This window comes from Sus scrofa, chromosome 6, assembly GCF_000003025.6.
Source record: "Sus scrofa isolate TJ Tabasco breed Duroc chromosome 6, Sscrofa11.1, whole genome shotgun sequence".
NCBI lineage: Eukaryota > Metazoa > Chordata > Mammalia > Artiodactyla > Suidae > Sus > Sus scrofa.
In genome coordinates, this window is record NC_010448.4 from 56,235,927 (window position 1) to 56,253,899 (window position 17,973).

The following is a 17,973-nucleotide window of genomic DNA, read 5'->3' on the forward strand; positions in this document are numbered from 1 at the left end:
CAGTATGTGACCAGCCACTGACTGACTGGTAAGAACGAGTGCCTGGGTTTTCAGCCCTGAGAGCTTATTCCTGAGAAGTGGGGAGCCAGAAAAGCACTGATTTTGGAGGAAAGATGCTGCACATTGAGAACAAAACACTGAATTTCTGAAGTGCTCATGCAACTTCCACAAAGGAGAAATCTTGTTCATTTCTATTCCAACTAGCTCTCCTGATTTGAGTGAGTAATTTAGAAAATCCAGACACAGGTAGTCCATCTCCCCTACCCCTCCTCATGAGACCAAAGTTCTCTTGGCTCCAGCCCCTTTCTCCTACCAGACGCAGGAATCTGGGCCTTGCCCTCTTTTCTGGAGCCCATCCCGATAATAAAGCAAGCACAAGTCTTTCTTTTATCTTTATATTGAGTTTTTTTAAAAAATGAACATGATGGATGTGGGAGAAGGGACAAGGCTTCTCTCTCTGATTGACAGCAAGGCCTGATGGGAACCAGAAGCTCCGGGGAATTAAAAAAAAATAAAATATATATTTATACATTTATATAGATCATGTTAGGCGTGTGAGTCCCAGAGAAGCAGGAAGCAGCAGCAGAAAGCAAACTAGCACGCAGAAACACGTGTGTGCACCACACACTCAAGCAAGGCAATTCTTTTCACATTGGCACAGCAACCATTCCCCACCCCCCGAAATAAATGTTTTGAAAAAAAAAAAAAAAAAGAATATCAGCTTAATATCAGCTTTAAGGCTGGCAGTGGCCATTTTTTTTCTTCTCCGGCAAAAGGCAGGAGATACTATTTTTAACACTGAGGCTGGAGGGCGGCATCACTGCCCCTCACACCTATTTCACTCCAAGACCCTGCACTTTTTGCCAGCTCCTTTTTTGGCACCTCAGGGAGTAGCCGGGATGGAAGGCCTCCAGTCCTTGCTTCCTTTAAGATGGCCTGTAGGCAGTGGGCTTTTGGAAGCTCGGCAAAAATTCTGGATCCAATCCCAGGCGAGGCTGAGCACCAGGTGGGGCCTAGGGCGCCAGGATCTATGCTTGAAGCCTCCAGCCCACTGGGAATTCCTGACCTCCAGCATTTTATTTTTGAACTTAAGGAGGCAAGGTGCATTGTATACCCCTCCCTCCTGAGAGAAAGGGGGCCCGATCCCTAGCTACCCACCCCCGCCCCCCAAACACAAGCACAAACACATACACACCAACTAAGGCACAGCCAGGACGGGCAGGCATGCTTTGGCAATGAGGCCCCTCTGGAGGCCCAGGGGATGAAGAGCTGCAAAAGGGTGTGTGACGTGGGGCTCAGCACCTTCTGGGGCTCAGCACCTTTGGACGTGGGAGGGGGGCAGTGGGGCAGCGAAGGGAGATGTCTCAGGGCTCGGGATGGATCAGAGGGAAACGGGGAAGAGGCGGGTCAGGAAGAAGGCAGAGAAAACCAATAGGATGATCAGGACCTGAAACGAGCCCCCACGCAGAACATGAAAAAAAAGAAGAGGCGTCCAAACAGGATGTGGCAACCAAACAAAACAGGAAGGGAGGCAGAGCGGGTGGAGGGGTGAAGGAAACAGATCAGAGAGCAGGAGGAGTCAGGAAGGAGAGAGGGGAGCCAGAGAGAGGACATCAGAGGACCTCGGAACTCGGGAGAGACTCTCAGCTGAGAAGAGGGGAGAGGATGGGGAGCCCCTGGGCGGAGCCTCAGACCCTGACAAAGACCAGGCGGGCCGAGTGCACCAGGTCGGCCACGTAAGCCAGCAGGTTGATGGCTGTCAGGATGGCCACAGCCAGACGTCGGTCCCAGGGGCACACGTAATAGGTGTGCCGGTCGCCGCAGCCTGGATCCATGGACCGCCGGGGATGGCCGCCATACTTCTGGTCGAACTGGTAGAGCGGCCAGAGGACCAGAGCCGTGGCATAGAAGAGGACGGAGATCAGGGCCAGCCCGGACAGGAAAGTGGGGAAGGCGATGGGCAGCACGTTCGTGCAGTCGCCCAGGTTCAGCAGGATGGCCACAGCCGCCAGGATGAAGCAGATGGAGTACACGGCCACGCACCACTCCAGGGCTGGCTGGTGCTGGTACAGGTTGGGGTTGCTGATGAAGGCGAAGATGACACAGGCCACGAAGGTCTCCAGCACCTTGAGCAGGCCTGGCACGGTGGCCATGTAGCCGGTGATCTCGCCGGGCCGGGCCCGGGTCCAGGCCACTTCGGTGGCATAAGCCACACAGGCGATGCAGGAGAAGGCGGTTGCGGCGATGGCATGGTCCCGGGAGCGGCCGTGGGACAAGAACTGGACGTAGGTGGTGGGGTAGATGATGGAGGCCGAGAGGCAGAAGAGGGCGGCGTAGCAGGCGTAGGTGATGGGGAAGTTGCGCCAGGACAGGGGGAAGCGGGCCTGGAGCCCCGCTAACTCGACGATGAGGATGATGAGGGTCACGGCGAAGCAGAAGCACCACGTGAACATGGACCAGTTACCCATGGCTCCGGTCCACGCGCCCACGCTGGCCACCAGTGAGAAGGCCACGCAGGTGGAGATCAGCTGCAGCAGGCGGAGGAGGCCCAGGGGCTGGGTCAGTGCCCGAGGGGACCCCACGATGGTCGAGGAGCCCAGGCCCGAGGACGACGACGTGGTTGTCGTGATGGTGGTACGGGTCACCGTCACCGGCATGGCTGGGGCGGGGGAGGGAGGGGAAAGAAAGTCTCCTAAGAGATCCCACTGTGGTGTAACGGCGATCGGCAGCATCTCAGGAGTGCTGGGACACAGGTTCGATCCCCCAGCCCGCCAGCACGGTGGGTGAAGGACCTGTTGCCGCAGCGGTGGCTGCTCAGGTCTCACCTGCCGCTTGGATCTGATCCCGGGCCGCGAACTCCACATGCCGCGGGATGGCCAAAAAGAAAGTATCCTAGGAAGGTTCCAAACTGGAGGACCCAGGCCCCCAGCACTTGCCTCCCCGGGGTGGGGATGAGGGGGTATATATGGACAAAGTAATGTGGACTTGAACTGGGGGTGCCCAGGAGGCGGGGCCTTTCAGGTTTCAGATTGGGCCAATCCCAGGCCTGCCTGGAGGAGGGGTCATCCTGGTGCTAGCCCCCTCCTCCTTCCACCCCCAGTTTTCCTACCTCCCACGTCGGAATTCAGGACTGTTGGCCCCCCTCTCTCTTCTTCCCCAAACCCCCTTTCCTCTCTCTGAAAGCCAACTTCTGCCAAGCTGTGTCTCTTTCTTCCCACCCCAGACAAGCAAAGCAGCCCTCCTTCCTCCAGAGACTCAAAGATTCTGCTCTAAATTACATCCCCCTACCTTGCCCTCCCCATTGCCCCTGCCAGAAGAAGAGGCCCTAGCTTCTGTGACTTCTTCTCTCTCTCTTTCTTTAGGGCCGCACCCATGGCTAGGGGTCAAATCGGAGCTGTAGCTGCTGGCCTGCACCACAGCCACAGCAATGCCAGATCCTAAGCCATGTCTGCAACCTACACCACAGTTCCTGGCAACGCCAGATCCTTCACCCACTGAGCGAGGCCAGGGATCGAACTTGCATCCTCATGGATGCTAGTCAGATTTGTTTCTTCTGAGCCCTGATGGGAAGTCCTCTCTTTTTTCCAAATTTTGTTGTTTTTCTTTTTAGGGCCACACCTGTGACGTGGAAGTTCCCAGGTGAGGGGTCGAATGGGAGCCGCAGCTGCAGGCCTACACTACAGCCAGGGCCACATCAGATCCAAGATGCATCTGCAGGCTAAGTTGCAGCTTGTGGCAACGTTGGTTCCTTAACCCACATCCTTGCAGAGATAGTGTTGGGCCCTTACCCCTCTGAGCCACAGTGAGAACTCCTGTGGCTTCTTAAAAACCTCATCTCTGCACTTCCTCCCTTAGGGTACTCAGGGTTCTGCAACCCAGTCCCCGTGCCCAACTTCCCTCTTTCACTGAATGGCCCCATACGAGCCATTCTCAAGTCTGATCAGAGCTTCCAACCTCCCAGCCCATCTCCTCTCACCGAGCAGGGGTCTGGTCCCAGCTCCTGGAAGATCAAGAACGCTCCCCTCCCTCTTGGACCTGGGTCTTCTGCCTCAGCAGTTCCTCCTCCCGTGTCCACACCCACATGGATTTAGGTCTGGGGTAATTCAACTCAAAGGAAACTGAGCTTTCGCCTACTCCTCCCCCAACACGGGGTCCAGCCCCTCTCAGGAACCAAGCCAGCTCACTCCCCGACTTCCCGGAAACCTCAGCTCCCCAGATTCTCAGCTGGTCCAGTGCCACTGAAATAAATGTCTAGGCCTTCCTTGTTCAGTAATACAGCTTCTGATCCCAAGGCTCTGGCTCTCAGCACTGAGCACACCAGACTCCAGGAAAATCAGCTTCTTTCTTCCATTGCCTCAGAACCTCTGGCTCTGACGTCCTTGTCCTAAAGACCCTCAGAAATGAATCCCAACCAGCTCCCAACCAGGTGTCAGGAATTGAGCTCAGGCCCTAAAATATCTAATCTCAAGGCTGCCACCCCTAAAAACCTCAGAAAGCCTCTCTCAGCCACAGGACCATTAAACTTCTTCCTTCCAGGGTCAGGCACACAAGAGGGAAGTGTCACAGCCTTTAACCCAGTCGTCCCCGAGGACACAGGAGGCCAGCACCTGGACACACTTCTTCCTCAGACACACAGGTGTCTGGCCCCCTCTCCTTGGAACCCAAGCTCCCAGGATTGAGGAGTCCAAGTCCCCAGGCCCTCCACCTTCAGACCCGGGAGCACACCCCCGACCCCCAGCTCCTGATTCCGACTCCAATATTCAGGACCCCCAGCCCCTCCCGGCCTCAGACCCAGGCGTGCAGCCCCCAGCCCACTCACCAGCGGCCTTTGCTGAGGACCCCACCAGAGAAAGATCCGGCTCTGGAGGCGGATTAAGGCAGACACCTGGAAAAGGCTAGTCAGAGGACAGGAGGGGAAAGAACGTCAGCGTCCAGCTCAGACACGGCTCCGCCTTCCCCGAGATCCAGGCGCTCAGCCGGGCCCGCCGCCCGGGGCTCGCCCAGACCACGCGGTGACGGTCCGCAGGCCCAGGTCGCGCCTCCCCGCCGGGGCTGAGATTTGGCCCCTAGCCCCAGGGAGATCGGGGTGGGTGACCCCAGGGAAGCCCCGCCCCTTCCTTCCTCCCCCTTCCCTAAAGCGCGCGGGCGGGAACGGAGGGAACCCGGCGAAAGTGCACGCCCCGCGGGCCGGCGTGGGCGTGTGTGATCGTAACCCCGTCCCTGCCTGGAAAGCCGCGGGGCGGGCAGCGAGAAGGCCCAGGGCGGTGGCTGCGGGGGCGGGCGGCCGGGCCAGCGCCGCGTCTCCGTGCCTTATAAGGGCTTCAAGTCAGCCCAGCCATTCGGGATGCGGCGGGGACCTGGAGGCGGTGCCGGGACCCCCGCCCTGCTCGTGGATTGGGGGGGCGGGGGGCGGGGAGGAGGGAAGGGGCCCGGACTCCAGATCCCAGCGGGTGAAGGCTGCAAGTTCGGATTTCTGGGTCGTTCAAAAATGTGAGTTTTGGGGCCCCATAAGGTGGGCTGTGAGCCTGGGCGCCCAAGAGGGACTCTTTTAGGGAACCTGGACCCCTGGTGTCGCCTTGCGGCCGCCCCCTGCCTCGGGGCGGTAAAACTGTGGTCGGTGTGGGAATCCAGTCCCGAGACAGCAGCCACACCTCCCCGCCGGTAGAGCAGGGCCTCCGGGGCCACCTGGGAGGTGCTAGGGAGGAGTCGGCCACCTCCGGCTTCCCACAACCCGTTAGGAGGAAGTTGGGGCGGGCCAAGGAAGCAGAGGGCGGGGCACAGTCAACAAGTCTCCCGGAGAAGGTGAGTGAGCGCACCGAGCACCGGGAGGGGAGGGGTCCACCTCCACTCTCAGAGCCCCCAGTCGTGGTCTGAGGTCAGAACTCAGGAATGTACAGCCAGAGACCGGAGGAGGGAGAGGAAACACCCCGTCGGCTTGCTGGGAAGCTCAGGACTCCCCGGCCACGCCCCAGCCTTCTCTCCACCTCCATGCCAAACACCACACCCCACCGCTCCACAAACCCAGAATCGCGCCTTGAACCCAGCCTATGCTCTCAACACCCTGGGGCCCAGCACGACCTCACTTTGGGAGCCCAGGGGCTGAATCTAAGCACCGCCCCCCCCTCCTTCGAGTCCAAAGTTCGGATGAGGAGATCAGGAATTCTGAACCCCAGCCAATTCCTCAAACCCAGGACTCCCGACCCCAAGCTCCTCCAGGAACCCAGGGTCCCCAGTCCCCTCCTCCATCAGACCCAGGAGCCCAGACCTCCAGCTCCCTCCTTCAGACCCCAGTGCTCGGGGCCCCCAGCCTCTCCTCCATCAGACCTGGGTGTCCAGGCCCCCAGCCCCTCCTCCCTCAGACCCAGGAGTCCGTGCTCCTTCAGACCCCAGTGCTCGGGGCCCCCAGCCTCTCCTCCATCAGACCCAGGTGTCCAGGCCCCCAGGTCCCCTGCTCTCTCAGACCCAAGTGTCCAGGCCACAGCCCCTTCCTTTTTCGGATGTATGACCTGTAGGAGTTCAGGTCCCCAGCCCTCGCCCTCTCCGGAACCCGAGTCCTGACCCAGCCCGTCTCTCTGGGGACTCAGACGTTTGGAATCTCTCTGCACCTAAGAATCCTGGACGCTTCTCCCACCCTCAGGCGTTCCCGAAGCCTCACCTCAAGGGCCTGTGGCGTTAGCGGCTGAAGCAGAGGCGACAGCTGCAGACTAGAAGGGTCTGCGGACTGGGTGGGGTTGGCGAGCCAGGGACAGAGCGCGGGCGGGGCCGGGGGCGGGGCCGGAGCTCCGGGCTCCGGCCGGGTAAGGGACTCCCCCGGCCAGGGCTATCCCAGCCCCGCCCCGAGGGCGGGGCCAAGACAAGGCCACACCCCTCCAGAAATAAATACACCGCAGAACTCCCGCCCCGCCAGCGGAGGGGGTGGAGGGCTGAGGTCACTGTTTCCGTGGTGACAAAACAGGAAGACACAACAGCTGGCGGAGTGGGGGCTCCTGGGGTCTGCCCTCCTGGACGCAGCACTGGGGAAGTCTCCAGGGCCGGCCCGGGAAGGCTGTTGCCATGGCAACCCGTCTGTTTAGTATTTGTTTGGGACAGAGCCCCCCAGCCCAAGTCCCCATCCCGGTCTCACTTCACTCTGTTCTCCCTCTCCCTTACTGCCCCCTCCCTTCTCACCGGCTCCAGCCCCGCCCTTCCAGGATGCGTGAAATCTTGGACATCGGGGTCGCCGCAGGTTGGGAGCGGACCAGGCCTCTCGGTTTAATGGGGTCTACGGACAGAGTCTCTATCTCCTGGATCCCCGAAATAGGAAAGGGTTGAGGGTGTGCCAATCCTTAGTCCTTAGGGGGGTTGAAGACTAAGGATTGGGCTGAAATCCCCCGCTCCTGGATCCCCGAAAGGACAGTGGTTGGATTCCTATATTTAAGGATCTTGAGGGAGGAGGAAAACGGGTCCCCGGATCCTCATTTACACGAGGATTCGCGATGTAAGGGGCTGATGGGCCGTGTCCCTGGGTCCTCTATGTCACTGTCGATAGGGGCAGGGGAGGGGCGTTGTTGGGAGCAAAATATCTGGAATCAGGGCGATAGGATTTGGGGGCATGGACTCCCGGGATCGACATGCCGCCTCGGCTGTGGGCCCAGATTCTTGGCTCTAAGAAGCCATCAGGGCTCAGGCTCAGACTCCTGGGTTTTCAGAGCAGATGTGGTTACAAGCCGAGCCTCTTGGGTCTGGAAGTGAGAGATATTTTTGGCCTGCATTCCTGGCTCCTGGAAAGAGGGAGGGGCTCAGAAGCTTAATGAGGACGAGGCTGGGGGCTGGGGGTGCCAGATTCCTGCAAGAAGGGAGGGCCCAAGAGGCTGGTCTGCCCAGGCCCCACAGCAGGGAGGGGCCGTGGGGTCCTTTTTTTAGGGGTGGCTCTGGGGCCTTGAATCGGATTGGCAGAGCCAAGAAGCAAGCGGGAGGTGAAGGTCGGGATGCACAGCCCGGGGCTGGGGTGGGGCGGGCACCGGGACGCCCGGGTCCCTCCCTGCTGGCCGGGCTCACTCACCGCGCTCTGCAGTCGTCCCCGGCGCCGCCTTGCTCGCGGCTGCCGCTGGGCGGGGCCTGGTGGCTGCGGATGCTCGGCAAAGCTGAGCTAACGGGCGCTGCCCGCGCTGCTGCCACTGGGCGCCTTCCAGGCCGACTACTGAGGAGGCTTTGAGGCCGAGCCCCAGGGTGGCAGCCGCGCGCCTCGCGAAGGGAGGGGTCCGAAGGGATGCGGGAGCTCTGTGTCCCAGGCTGCGTGCCCTACGGAGGTGGGAGGGGCTGGGGGGGGGGCACCTGGAAGCCTCGTGCTCTGCAGAAGTAGGAGGTAGGGATGGAGGTGGGAGGGGTGTGGAGTCCGTATGCCCACTTTTGGGCCCTGCAAAGGCAGTAGACACAGACCCTCTCTGTCATTATGTGTCCTGAATGGTGTGTGGGGGGGTGTCTCTGAGCCCCGCATCAGGATGTACAGGGAGTCAGGACATGGCATTCGTTGGCAGTTCTCCAGGGGCGACCCCAGGTTCTACTCACACAACCCCTTGACCCCCAGGTAGAAGCGTCTTTTACCTCCTTCCTGCCCAAATCAGCCACTCTCTTTGCTTGACCCGGGAGGGGCACTCCTGAGGTAGAGCCCGAATAGTCCAGGGGCCGTCTCTCCTGCAGCTGTGCTCACTGGTGGACGCGGAACGCTCTTTAGGCACTAAAACCTCAAAACAGCAGATTTTAGGGTAGTGGGGACAGGAAGCAAACATTTAAGGAATGAGTCAGCGGGTGTGATCCTGAGACATGACCCCGCAGGGTTCCTGAGTCTGTGTAATCTGGCGTCATGTATAAGCCACTGGTTCACAGTGTTTACCCACCCTGTAGGACCCCAACCCCAACCCCAACCCCAACCCAAGGTCCTGGCTCCAACCTGGCACCCAAACCCAGCCTCAAACAGGCCATGCCTCTGTTCTGGGAGACTAGGGGCTTTAGGGGATGTGGTACAGGTTCCTGCCCCTAACTTTGTAATAAAAACACAGTTCCTCCATCAGAAGCAATGTGGTGTGGGTTAGCTTGACAGTGAAAAGGACCATTCACCGTGTACACAGATGCTGCCCTTGGCAGGAGTGCAGAAAAGCAAGGAAAACAAATACAACCCAGAGTTAATGATGCCAGGCAGGAAAACACCATTGCCCAATCCCTGATGGAAGGGATCCCTTGCGATCCGCAGGTAACCAGGCATTTCGCGGGTCTCCCTAGGAAGCCCTGCCACCCTGGGGGGCCCAGGACTGCCAGCAAGGTGGGCTTCCACCAGTGACCAAGTTCTGTTACTTGGATGAGGCGAATCCATATCCAACCACCTCATTCATAAGCCCGTTAAACAGCTACTGGGGAGACGAAGAGAAGAAGCTTACTGAAGAGTTCCCGTTGTGGTTCAGTGGAAATGAATCTGGCTACCATCCATGAGGTTGTAGGTTCGATCCCTGACCCTGCTCAGTGGCTAAGGATCTGGTGTTGCCATGAGCTGGGTGTAGGTCACATATGCGGCTCAGATCTGGTGTTGCTGTGGCTGTGGTTAGGCCAGCAGCTGTAGCTCCGATTGGACCCCTAGACTGGGAAACTCCATATACCACTAGCCCTCATCCAAGCTTACTGGGAACCTACCAAGAGTCATCTCAAGAGTAGAAACTTAAAAGTTCCCATTGTGGCTCAGCGGTAATGAACCTGGCTAGTATCCATGAGGATGTGGTGGGTTCGATCCCTGGCCTTGCTCAGTGGGTTAAGGATCTGGTGTTGCATGAACTGTTGGTATAGGTTGCAAATGCAGCTTGGATCTGGCATTGCTGTGACTGTGGTGTAGGCCAGTGGCTACAGCTCCTATTCGACCCCTAGGCTGGGGACTTCCACATGCTGCAGATGAGGCCCTAAAAAGACAGGAAAAAAAAAAAAAAAAAAAGAGTATAAAGTCACGTACTGTTGGAGGGGTCTTATTATGAATAACCAAAGACACTTTTTTCAGCCCTATCACTTAGTAAATTATGGGGGTTTGGGGAACGTGGTGCCAGGAGGGAACAAACCCCCAATATATAGATCTTTTTATATCAGAGTATCACACAGGGTTTTCCATACGCTGGGTGCCCTGGAAATTTTCATTCATTTATCAATGACTATATTTATAAGCACCTCCTATGTGAGAACAAAAGACTAAGGAGTATTTCGGCCTCCACCTTGGCATGCAGAAGTTCCCAGGCCAGGGATTGAACCTGCACCACAGTAATGACCTGAGCCACAGCTGTGACAATGCCAGATCCCTTAACCTCTAGGCCACCAGGGAACTCCTTGAAGGGGATATTTCTTTCTTGGTGACTTCCCTAAGTGTCAGATTTCCCAATTTTCATGGGATTTTATCTCCCATGCTCTAGCAGGTGTGTTTTAATAACACACACAGTGTATCTATCCATTCTTTCTTACTTTTAAGATCTTATCAGCATAATGTGCTCTGTGCAACTGACCAGAAGAGCATCTATGGGGTATTGAACTAAGAAGTTGCTTTTATAGGAGAATTTGGTGATTCTCCTATATAGTCTGGCTTCCTATCACCCCAGCCTTGGAAAAGAAAAAAGGAAAAGCCCAGCTATCAGGGTTTTTTCCTCACTGTGCTTGTCCCAAAGCACTTGAGCATGACCGGAGAAAGTCATGTTACAGGACATAAAGATAGGGTGGCCAAATGCAGATGTACCCTCTGTATTGCCTCGGTCCTAGTGCAATCACCTAGTCAAATCTTTCTTCTTGTTCCTATAGTGACAAGGACAGGATTTTTTTTTTTTTTTTTCCCTCTTCAGTCTGCTCTCACCCCTCATTCTCAGCCGATGACCTACCTTCTTTGTTTAGAGAGATAAAAAAAGCCGTTGACTGGTAAGCCCCTCAACTTCCCTATACGGAAACCACAAACCTGACTATATTTCCAGGTCTCTTCTTAAACAGTCATGAAGCTGTTCCCATCTCATCATCTCATACCAATCCTTATTCTTTTTTCTTTTTCTTTCTTTTTTTTTTTTTTTTTTTTTTTTTTTTTGCTTTTTTGCTTTTTAGGGCTGCACACACAGCATACGGAGGTTCCCAAGCTAGGAGTGGAATTGGCGCTGTAGCCTGCTGGCCTACACCACAACCACTAGCAATGCCGGATCTGAGCTGCATCTGCGACCTACACCACAGCTCACAGCAACACCGGATCCTTAACCCACTGAGCAATGCCAGGGATCGAACCTGCATCTTCATGGATCCTGGTCAGATTCGTTTCCACTACGTCATGACAGGATCTCTCTTTTTTTTTTTTTTTTTTTTTTTTTTTCTGTCTTTTCTAGGGCCACATCCATAGCCTATGGAAGTTCCCACGCTAGGGGTCTAATCAGAGCTGTAGCCACTGGCCTTTTCCAGAGCCACAGCAATGCCAGATCCGAGCCACATCTGCGACCCACACCACGGCTCATGGCAACACCGGATCCTTAACCCACTGATCGAGGCCAGGGATTGAACCCTCACCCTCATGGTTCCTAGTTGGACTCGTTTCTGCTGCAACACGACTGGAACTCCCTGCTTTTTTTAAATAGAGGTGCAGCTGATTTACTGTATTGCATTAGTCTCAGGTGTACAGCAAACTGGTTCGCTTATACACATATACATATAGCTATTCTTTTTCAGATTCTTTCCTATCGTAGGTCATTACAAGATATTGAATACAGATCTCTGAGCTATACAGTAGGTTCTCAAAAAGTAACTACTATTACTTTATTTTTATTTATTTATTTATTTTTATTTATTTGTCTTTTTGCCATTTCTTGGGCCTCTCCCATGGCACATGGAGATTCCCAGGCTAGCGGTTGAATCAGAGCTGTAGCTGCCAGCCTACGCCAGAGCCACAGCAACGCGGGATCCAAGCCATGTCTGAAACCTACACCACAGCTTATGGCAATGCTGGATCCTTAACCCACTGAGCAAGGCCAGGGACCGAACCCTCAACCTCATGGTTCCTAGTCGGATTTGTTAACCACTCAGCCATGATAGGAAGTCCCCCCAGTCTTTATTCTTTTCTCTTTTTTTCTTTTTCGGGACCTCCTGCGTCCCCCGGCATATGTTCCCAGGCCAGGGGTCAAATCCAAGCAGGAGCTGCGACCTACACCATGGCAATACCAGATCTTCTTAACCCATTTCACTGGGGAGGGGATCGAACAGGCACCTCAACAGAGACAAGCCAAATCATGAACCCACCGCACCACATTGGGAACGTTTTCTTTTTTTTAAATTGAAATATAGTTGATGTACAATATTATGTAAGTTACAAGTGTGTAATATGGTGAGTCACAATTTTTAAAGGTTATACTCCATTTATAGTTAGTACAGAATATTGGCTATAGTCCCTGTGTTGTACAATATATCTTTGTAGCTTATTTTATACATAGTAGTTTGTACCTCTTACTCCCCTCCCCCTATTTCACCCCTCCTCCTTCCCTCTCCCCACTGGCAACCGCTAATTTGTTCTCTATAAGTCTGTTTCTGTTTTTGTTACATTTGCTAGATTGTTATTATTATTATTATTGTTTTTTTTTGGTCTTTTTAGGACCACACCTGAGGCATATGGAGGTTCCCAGGCTAGGGGTCGAATCGGAGCTGTAGCTGCCAGCCTACACCACAGCCACAGCAATACAGGATCCAAGCCACGTCTGCAGCCTACACCACACCTCATGGCAACGCTGGATCCTTAACCTGTGGAGCGAGGCCAGGGATTGAACCTGCAACCTCATGGTTCCTAGTTGGACTCGTTTCTGCTACAACACAATGGGAACTCCCAGTTTGTTATATTTTTTAGATTCCGCATATAAGTGGTATCATACAGTATTTGTCTTTCTCTGTCTGTGACTCTGGCTTATTTCACTTAGCCGAACACCCTCTAAGTCCATCTGTGTTGTTGCAAATGGCAAAATTTCCTTCTTTTTTATAGCTGAGTAGTGTTCCATTGTGTATATGTATCACATCTTCTTAATCCACTCATCTGCTGATGGACACTTAGGTTGCTTCCATATCTTGGCTATTGCAAGTAGTGCTGCTATGAACATAGAAGTGCATGCATCTTTTTTGAATTAGAGTTTTCATTTCTTTTGGATATCTACCCAGCAGTGGAAATGCTGGGTCATATGGTAGTTCTGCTGGGTCATATGGTAGTTCTGCTTTTAGTTTTCTGACTCAAAAAAACTTGTGTTTTGATCCTTAAATATATCCTTCATCTCAAAACCTCAATATTGCTGCTAGTAAGCAATATTCTTTGCTTCTAATACTCCAGTGTCTTTTGCTAAAAGGAACTTCTTTTTTTCTTTTTTTTTTTTTCTTTTTTTGCTATTTCTTTGGGCCACTCCCGCGGCATATGGAGGTTCCCAGGCTAGGGGTCGAATTGGAGCTGTAGCCACCGGCCTACGCCAGAGCCACAGCAACGAGGGAACCGAGCTGCATCTGCAACCTACACCACAGCTCACGGCAACGCTGGATCCTTAACCCACTGAGCAAGGCCAGGGACCGAACCCACAACCTCATGGTTCCTAGTTGGATTCGTTAACCACTGTGCCACGACGGGAACTCCTAAAAGGAACTTCTTGTTGTCTTTTAAAGAAATAATGAAGTTCCCGTTGTGGCTCAGTGGGTGACGAATCTGACTAGGAACCATGAGGTTTCGGGTTCGGTCCCTGGCCTTGCTCAGTGGGTTAAGGATCCAGCATTGCATAAGCTGTGGTGTAGGTTTCAGACACGGCTTGGATCCCGCGTTGCTGTGGCTCTGGCGTAGGCTGGCAGCTACAGTTCTGATTCGACCCCTAGCCTGGGAACCTCCATATGCTGCAGATGTGACCCTAAAAAGCAAAATAAAATAAAATGGAAATTTTATGTTTTATCACAAAATTAAAAAAAGAAAAAAAAAAAGAGTAGCTGGGCCAATCGCAAAGAAGAATAACCAAGCTGAAGAACTTTTACTGCCAGGGATCAAGATTTATTTATGAGGCCAAGGAACTGGAAGAAGTTGTGTTGGCACAAAGCTAGAAAGACAGAACCTGGAACAGACTGGAGAGAATGGAATGGAAGAGGAGAGGAAAATGGAAGATCATGAATACCCTGAACCTCTTTTTCTTTGACATTTTAAAAGAATGTTTGAGACCAATAAATGGAATTATTCAAATGTCACTGGGGTGGATTTTGCCAGGCTTGCTGGATTGAGCAAAAAGCATCCTCAGAGGGGCTCTCCGTGCGTGGGTACCTCATAAACCCATGCTCAGGAGCACATCTCTAGAATCCTCGGTATTCTAGCAACCCTCCCCCTCTGATTGGGTCTCTCTGGTTCTTAGACCATCTAGCATCAAAGGGATGAATGGATTCCTGCCTTCCTTAGAACAGCGCTGTCCAACAGGAATGTAGTATGAGCCATCCCTGTAATTTAAACACTTCTAGTAGCTACATTTTAAAAATATAAAGAGACAGGAGTTCCCACTGTGGTGCAGTGGCTTAAAAATCCGAATGCAGCAGCACAGGTGACTGCAGAGGTGTGGGTTCAATCCCTGGCCCTGCACAGCAGGTTAAGGATCCAGCATTGCCAGAGCTATGGCATAGGTTGCATCTGTGGCAGGGATTCAATCCCTGGCCCCAGAAACTTCCCTGGGTCAAGGGTGTGGCCATAAAAAAAAAAAAAATGAGAGACAGATGAAGTAAATTCTAATCATATAGTTAACCTAAATTATTGATATGTTTTACATGATTTTTAGAAATAAATTACCTACTTGTTGGCTGATGATGGAGGTGGCCTGTACTCTCTTAAAAATCCAGTGGGTAGGAGTTCCCATCTGACTAGCATCCATGAGGACACAGGTTTGATCCCTGGTCTTGCTCAGTGGGCTAAGGATCCGGTGTTGTCATGAGCTATGGTATAGATGGCAGACAAGGTTCGGATCCTGCATTGCTGTGGCTGTGGTGTAGGCCAGCAGCTGCAGCTCTGATTCGACCCCTAGTCTGGGAACCTCCATATGCCACAGGAGCGGCCCTAAAAAGCAAAAAAAAAAAAAAAAAAAAAAAAAGAAAAGAAAAGAAAAAAATCCAGTGGGTAAGTGAAGTAAGTCAGACAGAGAGAGACAAATAACATATGATATCACTTATATGCGGACTCTAAAAAAATCATATAAGAGAATATATTTATAACATAGAAACAAACTCACAGATTTTGAAATCAAACTTATGGTTACCAAAGCGGAAACTGTTGGCGAGGGCGGGAGGAGAAGCTAGGAGTTCGGGATTAAAATATACACACTACTGTATCTAAAATAGATTACTTGCAGGGATCTGCTGTGTAGCACAGGGAAATCTATTCAATATTCTGTCAGAACCTATATGTGAAAAAAGAATGGATATTTGCATACGTATAACTGATTGCCTTTGCTGAACCCCTGAAATGGATACAGTGCTGTCAACTATACCCCCCAAATTAAACAAACAAACAGACAAACAGTAGTTTGCCCTGAGTACATCTTGATGTGAATGGTATATATGTGTATATATATATATTTATATATATATATTTTTGTCTTCTTGCTATTTCTTGGGCCACTCCCGTGGCATATGGAGGTTCCCAGGCTAGGGGTCGAATCAGAGCTGTAGCCACTGGCCTACACTAGAGCCACAGCAACTCGGGATTCGAGCCGCATCTTCGACCTACGCCACAGCTCACGGCAATGCCAGATCCTTAACCCACTGACAGGGATCGAACCCGCAACCTCATGGTTCCTAGTCGGATTCATTAACCACTGTGCCATGACGGAAACTCCGAGAATGGTATATTTTTAAGAAAATGTTTCAAGTGGTACTTGGAGGTAGAATTCATAAAATGGACAGTTGAAAAGGTAAATTCATACGCTCAAGTTGTCTAAACATAGGGTAACATGTTATCTACCAGCTGAAGCAAGTATCTGCTTTTAGATTTAAATTAGTTAAACTTAAGTCAAATTTAAAACTCAGTTCCATAGTCCCACTGGCCACCCTGCAAGCACTCAATGGGGCCATCAAATTGGATGAGAATGTGTGAGTTTCTCGTGCTTGGAATGGAACTCTTAGTCCGTGCCAGCTTGTATTAGCATACAGATTCCAGCCGTATTTTAAAAAATAATACATTGTGACCAAGTGAGTTTTATGCTAGGAATGGAAGGATGGCTAATATCCGGAAACCGTCAATGAAATTATCATATGAACAGAGCCAAAGAGAAAAAGCCACATGACCAATCCCATCTGTGTTAAAAGAGTATTTGACAAAATTTAATTTAAAAAAATACAGTGAATAAATAGGAAATTAGAATTTCTAAAGCTGTGAGACATCTGTGGGTCTCCAGGGTCCTACTGGGTGAAGGGAGTTCTCTGGTCTTTGGTGTCTAGTGGCAATCAAGAGCTGCCACTTCTCAAAATGCTCTCTGCAGACATCAGCCTTTATAAGCTGGGGGGACTTTCCAGCACTGAAATTCTCAGCTTACTTGCAGGGGGACAATTCCTCATTGTAGGCACACTGGTGGGGGCTGCTCTCTTATTTATTAGGAAGACAAGGGGAGCCAGACCTGTCTTCTTCCTGCTCTCTGGAAGGTAGGGAGTAAACACTTGAATGCTTCCTCCTGGAATTTTTTTTTTTTTTTCCTTTTAGGGCCACACCTGCAGCATATGGAAATTCCCAGACTAGGAGTCAAATCGAAGCTACAGCTGCCGGCCTACACCACAGCCACAGCAATGCAGGTTCTGAGCCACGTCTTTGACCTTCACCCACTGCTCATGGCAACACTGGGTCCTTAACCCACTGAGTGAGGCCAGGGATCGAACCCGCATCCTCATGGATGCTAGCTGGGTTCGCTAACTGCTGAGCAGCCACGACAGGAACTCCTGCAGCTGCACTAATTGCTTTGTGTCCTTGCCCCTTTCCGGCCTGATCAAAATCCTAGGAGGGATGTTCCCATCCTGGCGCATCAGAAACCTGTCTGCTGTCTGTTCTTGGCCTCCAGCCAACTGACATTCTCCAGCCATCCCAGGCACTCTCACTGTGACTTATGTGTCCTTCCTGTGTGTCTGGGACCAAGAGCAATGCCTGTCACGCGAAAACCAGGACCACCACAGGCAGGTGCTCTCCGTGCCACATGCAGGAGACTCTCGGGAGTTCCCTGTCCTGCAGCCCGACGGGAAGTTTCATGCCCCAGAGATGGTCTGGCTTTTCCTTGTGATGCAGATTGTGAAACCAAGCACGGCCCTGTGGGGCTCCTGGGTGCAAACACCTTTCTGGGCTCCCCATTTCTTTCTTTTTCTTCTTCTTCTTCTTTTTTTTTTTTTTTTTTTTTTGAGGGCTGCACCTGCATTGTATGGAGGTTCCCAGGCTGGGGGTCAAATCAGAGCTGCAGCTGCTGGCCTGCACCACAGCCCCAGCCCACGGTGGATCTGAGCCATATCTGCGACCTCCACCACAGCTCACGGCAACGCGGGATCCTTAACCCACGGAGGGAGGCCAGGGAGCAAACCTGCGTCCTCATGGTTGCCAGTCAGGTGTGCTAACGCTGAGCCACAACGGGAACTCCTGGGCCCCCATGTCTTGCTCCTGGAAATGGGCTTTGTTCAGCCACCACGATCTTCCCAGGGACAGGTTCAGACGCGTGCTGATCAGGAAAGGGAGGGGATGCAAAGCCAAGGGCGGAGCCGTCAAGGAACAGCTTCGAGTCCTTCCGAGTCCTTCCGAGTCCTTCCGTGGCCTTCTCCCTGACTTAACTGCACCCTAAACACAATCACCCATAAGCCAAAGATTCGGCACCCTGCGCACAATCGCCTGTGGGTGAAAGAGGATTAGCACAGGATGTTTTTCAGGCACTTTCCTAGTTGGTTTTCATCTCTGATCAATCCGCCCTTTTCGCAAGTACGGTTATTCCA

The 17,973-nt window shown here is 52.7% G+C and overlaps 1 protein-coding gene and 1 long non-coding RNA gene across 5 annotated transcripts in view; one reads left to right on the forward strand and one right to left on the reverse strand.

Annotated features, from left to right (window-relative positions):
• Positions 380–17,973, reverse strand: part of MYADM (myeloid associated differentiation marker) — a 42,272-nt gene continuing 24,678 nt past the window's right edge. Inside the window, exons 4-6 of one of the 4 annotated variants that reach the window (XM_021094908.1) lie at positions 8,584–8,716; positions 4,820–4,895; positions 380–2,659 (exon numbers count right to left, since the gene is read on the reverse strand). In XM_021094908.1, coding sequence (XP_020950567.1) covers positions 1,689–2,657 — 969 coding nt within the window. In that variant the 5' untranslated portion in view covers positions 2,658–2,659; positions 4,820–4,895; positions 8,584–8,716 and the 3' untranslated portion in view covers positions 380–1,688. Of the gene's footprint in view, positions 2,660–4,819; positions 4,896–6,655; positions 6,843–8,041; positions 8,255–8,583; positions 8,877–17,973 lie in introns of those variants that run through there. The other 3 variants (XM_021094909.1, XM_003127405.4, XM_003127404.4) reach the window with 3 other exon arrangements.
• On the forward strand, positions 4,902–14,223 carry LOC110261039. Its single transcript, XR_002344779.1, has 2 exons — positions 4,902–5,490; positions 14,023–14,223. It is a non-coding gene; the product is annotated as an uncharacterized LOC110261039 (long non-coding RNA).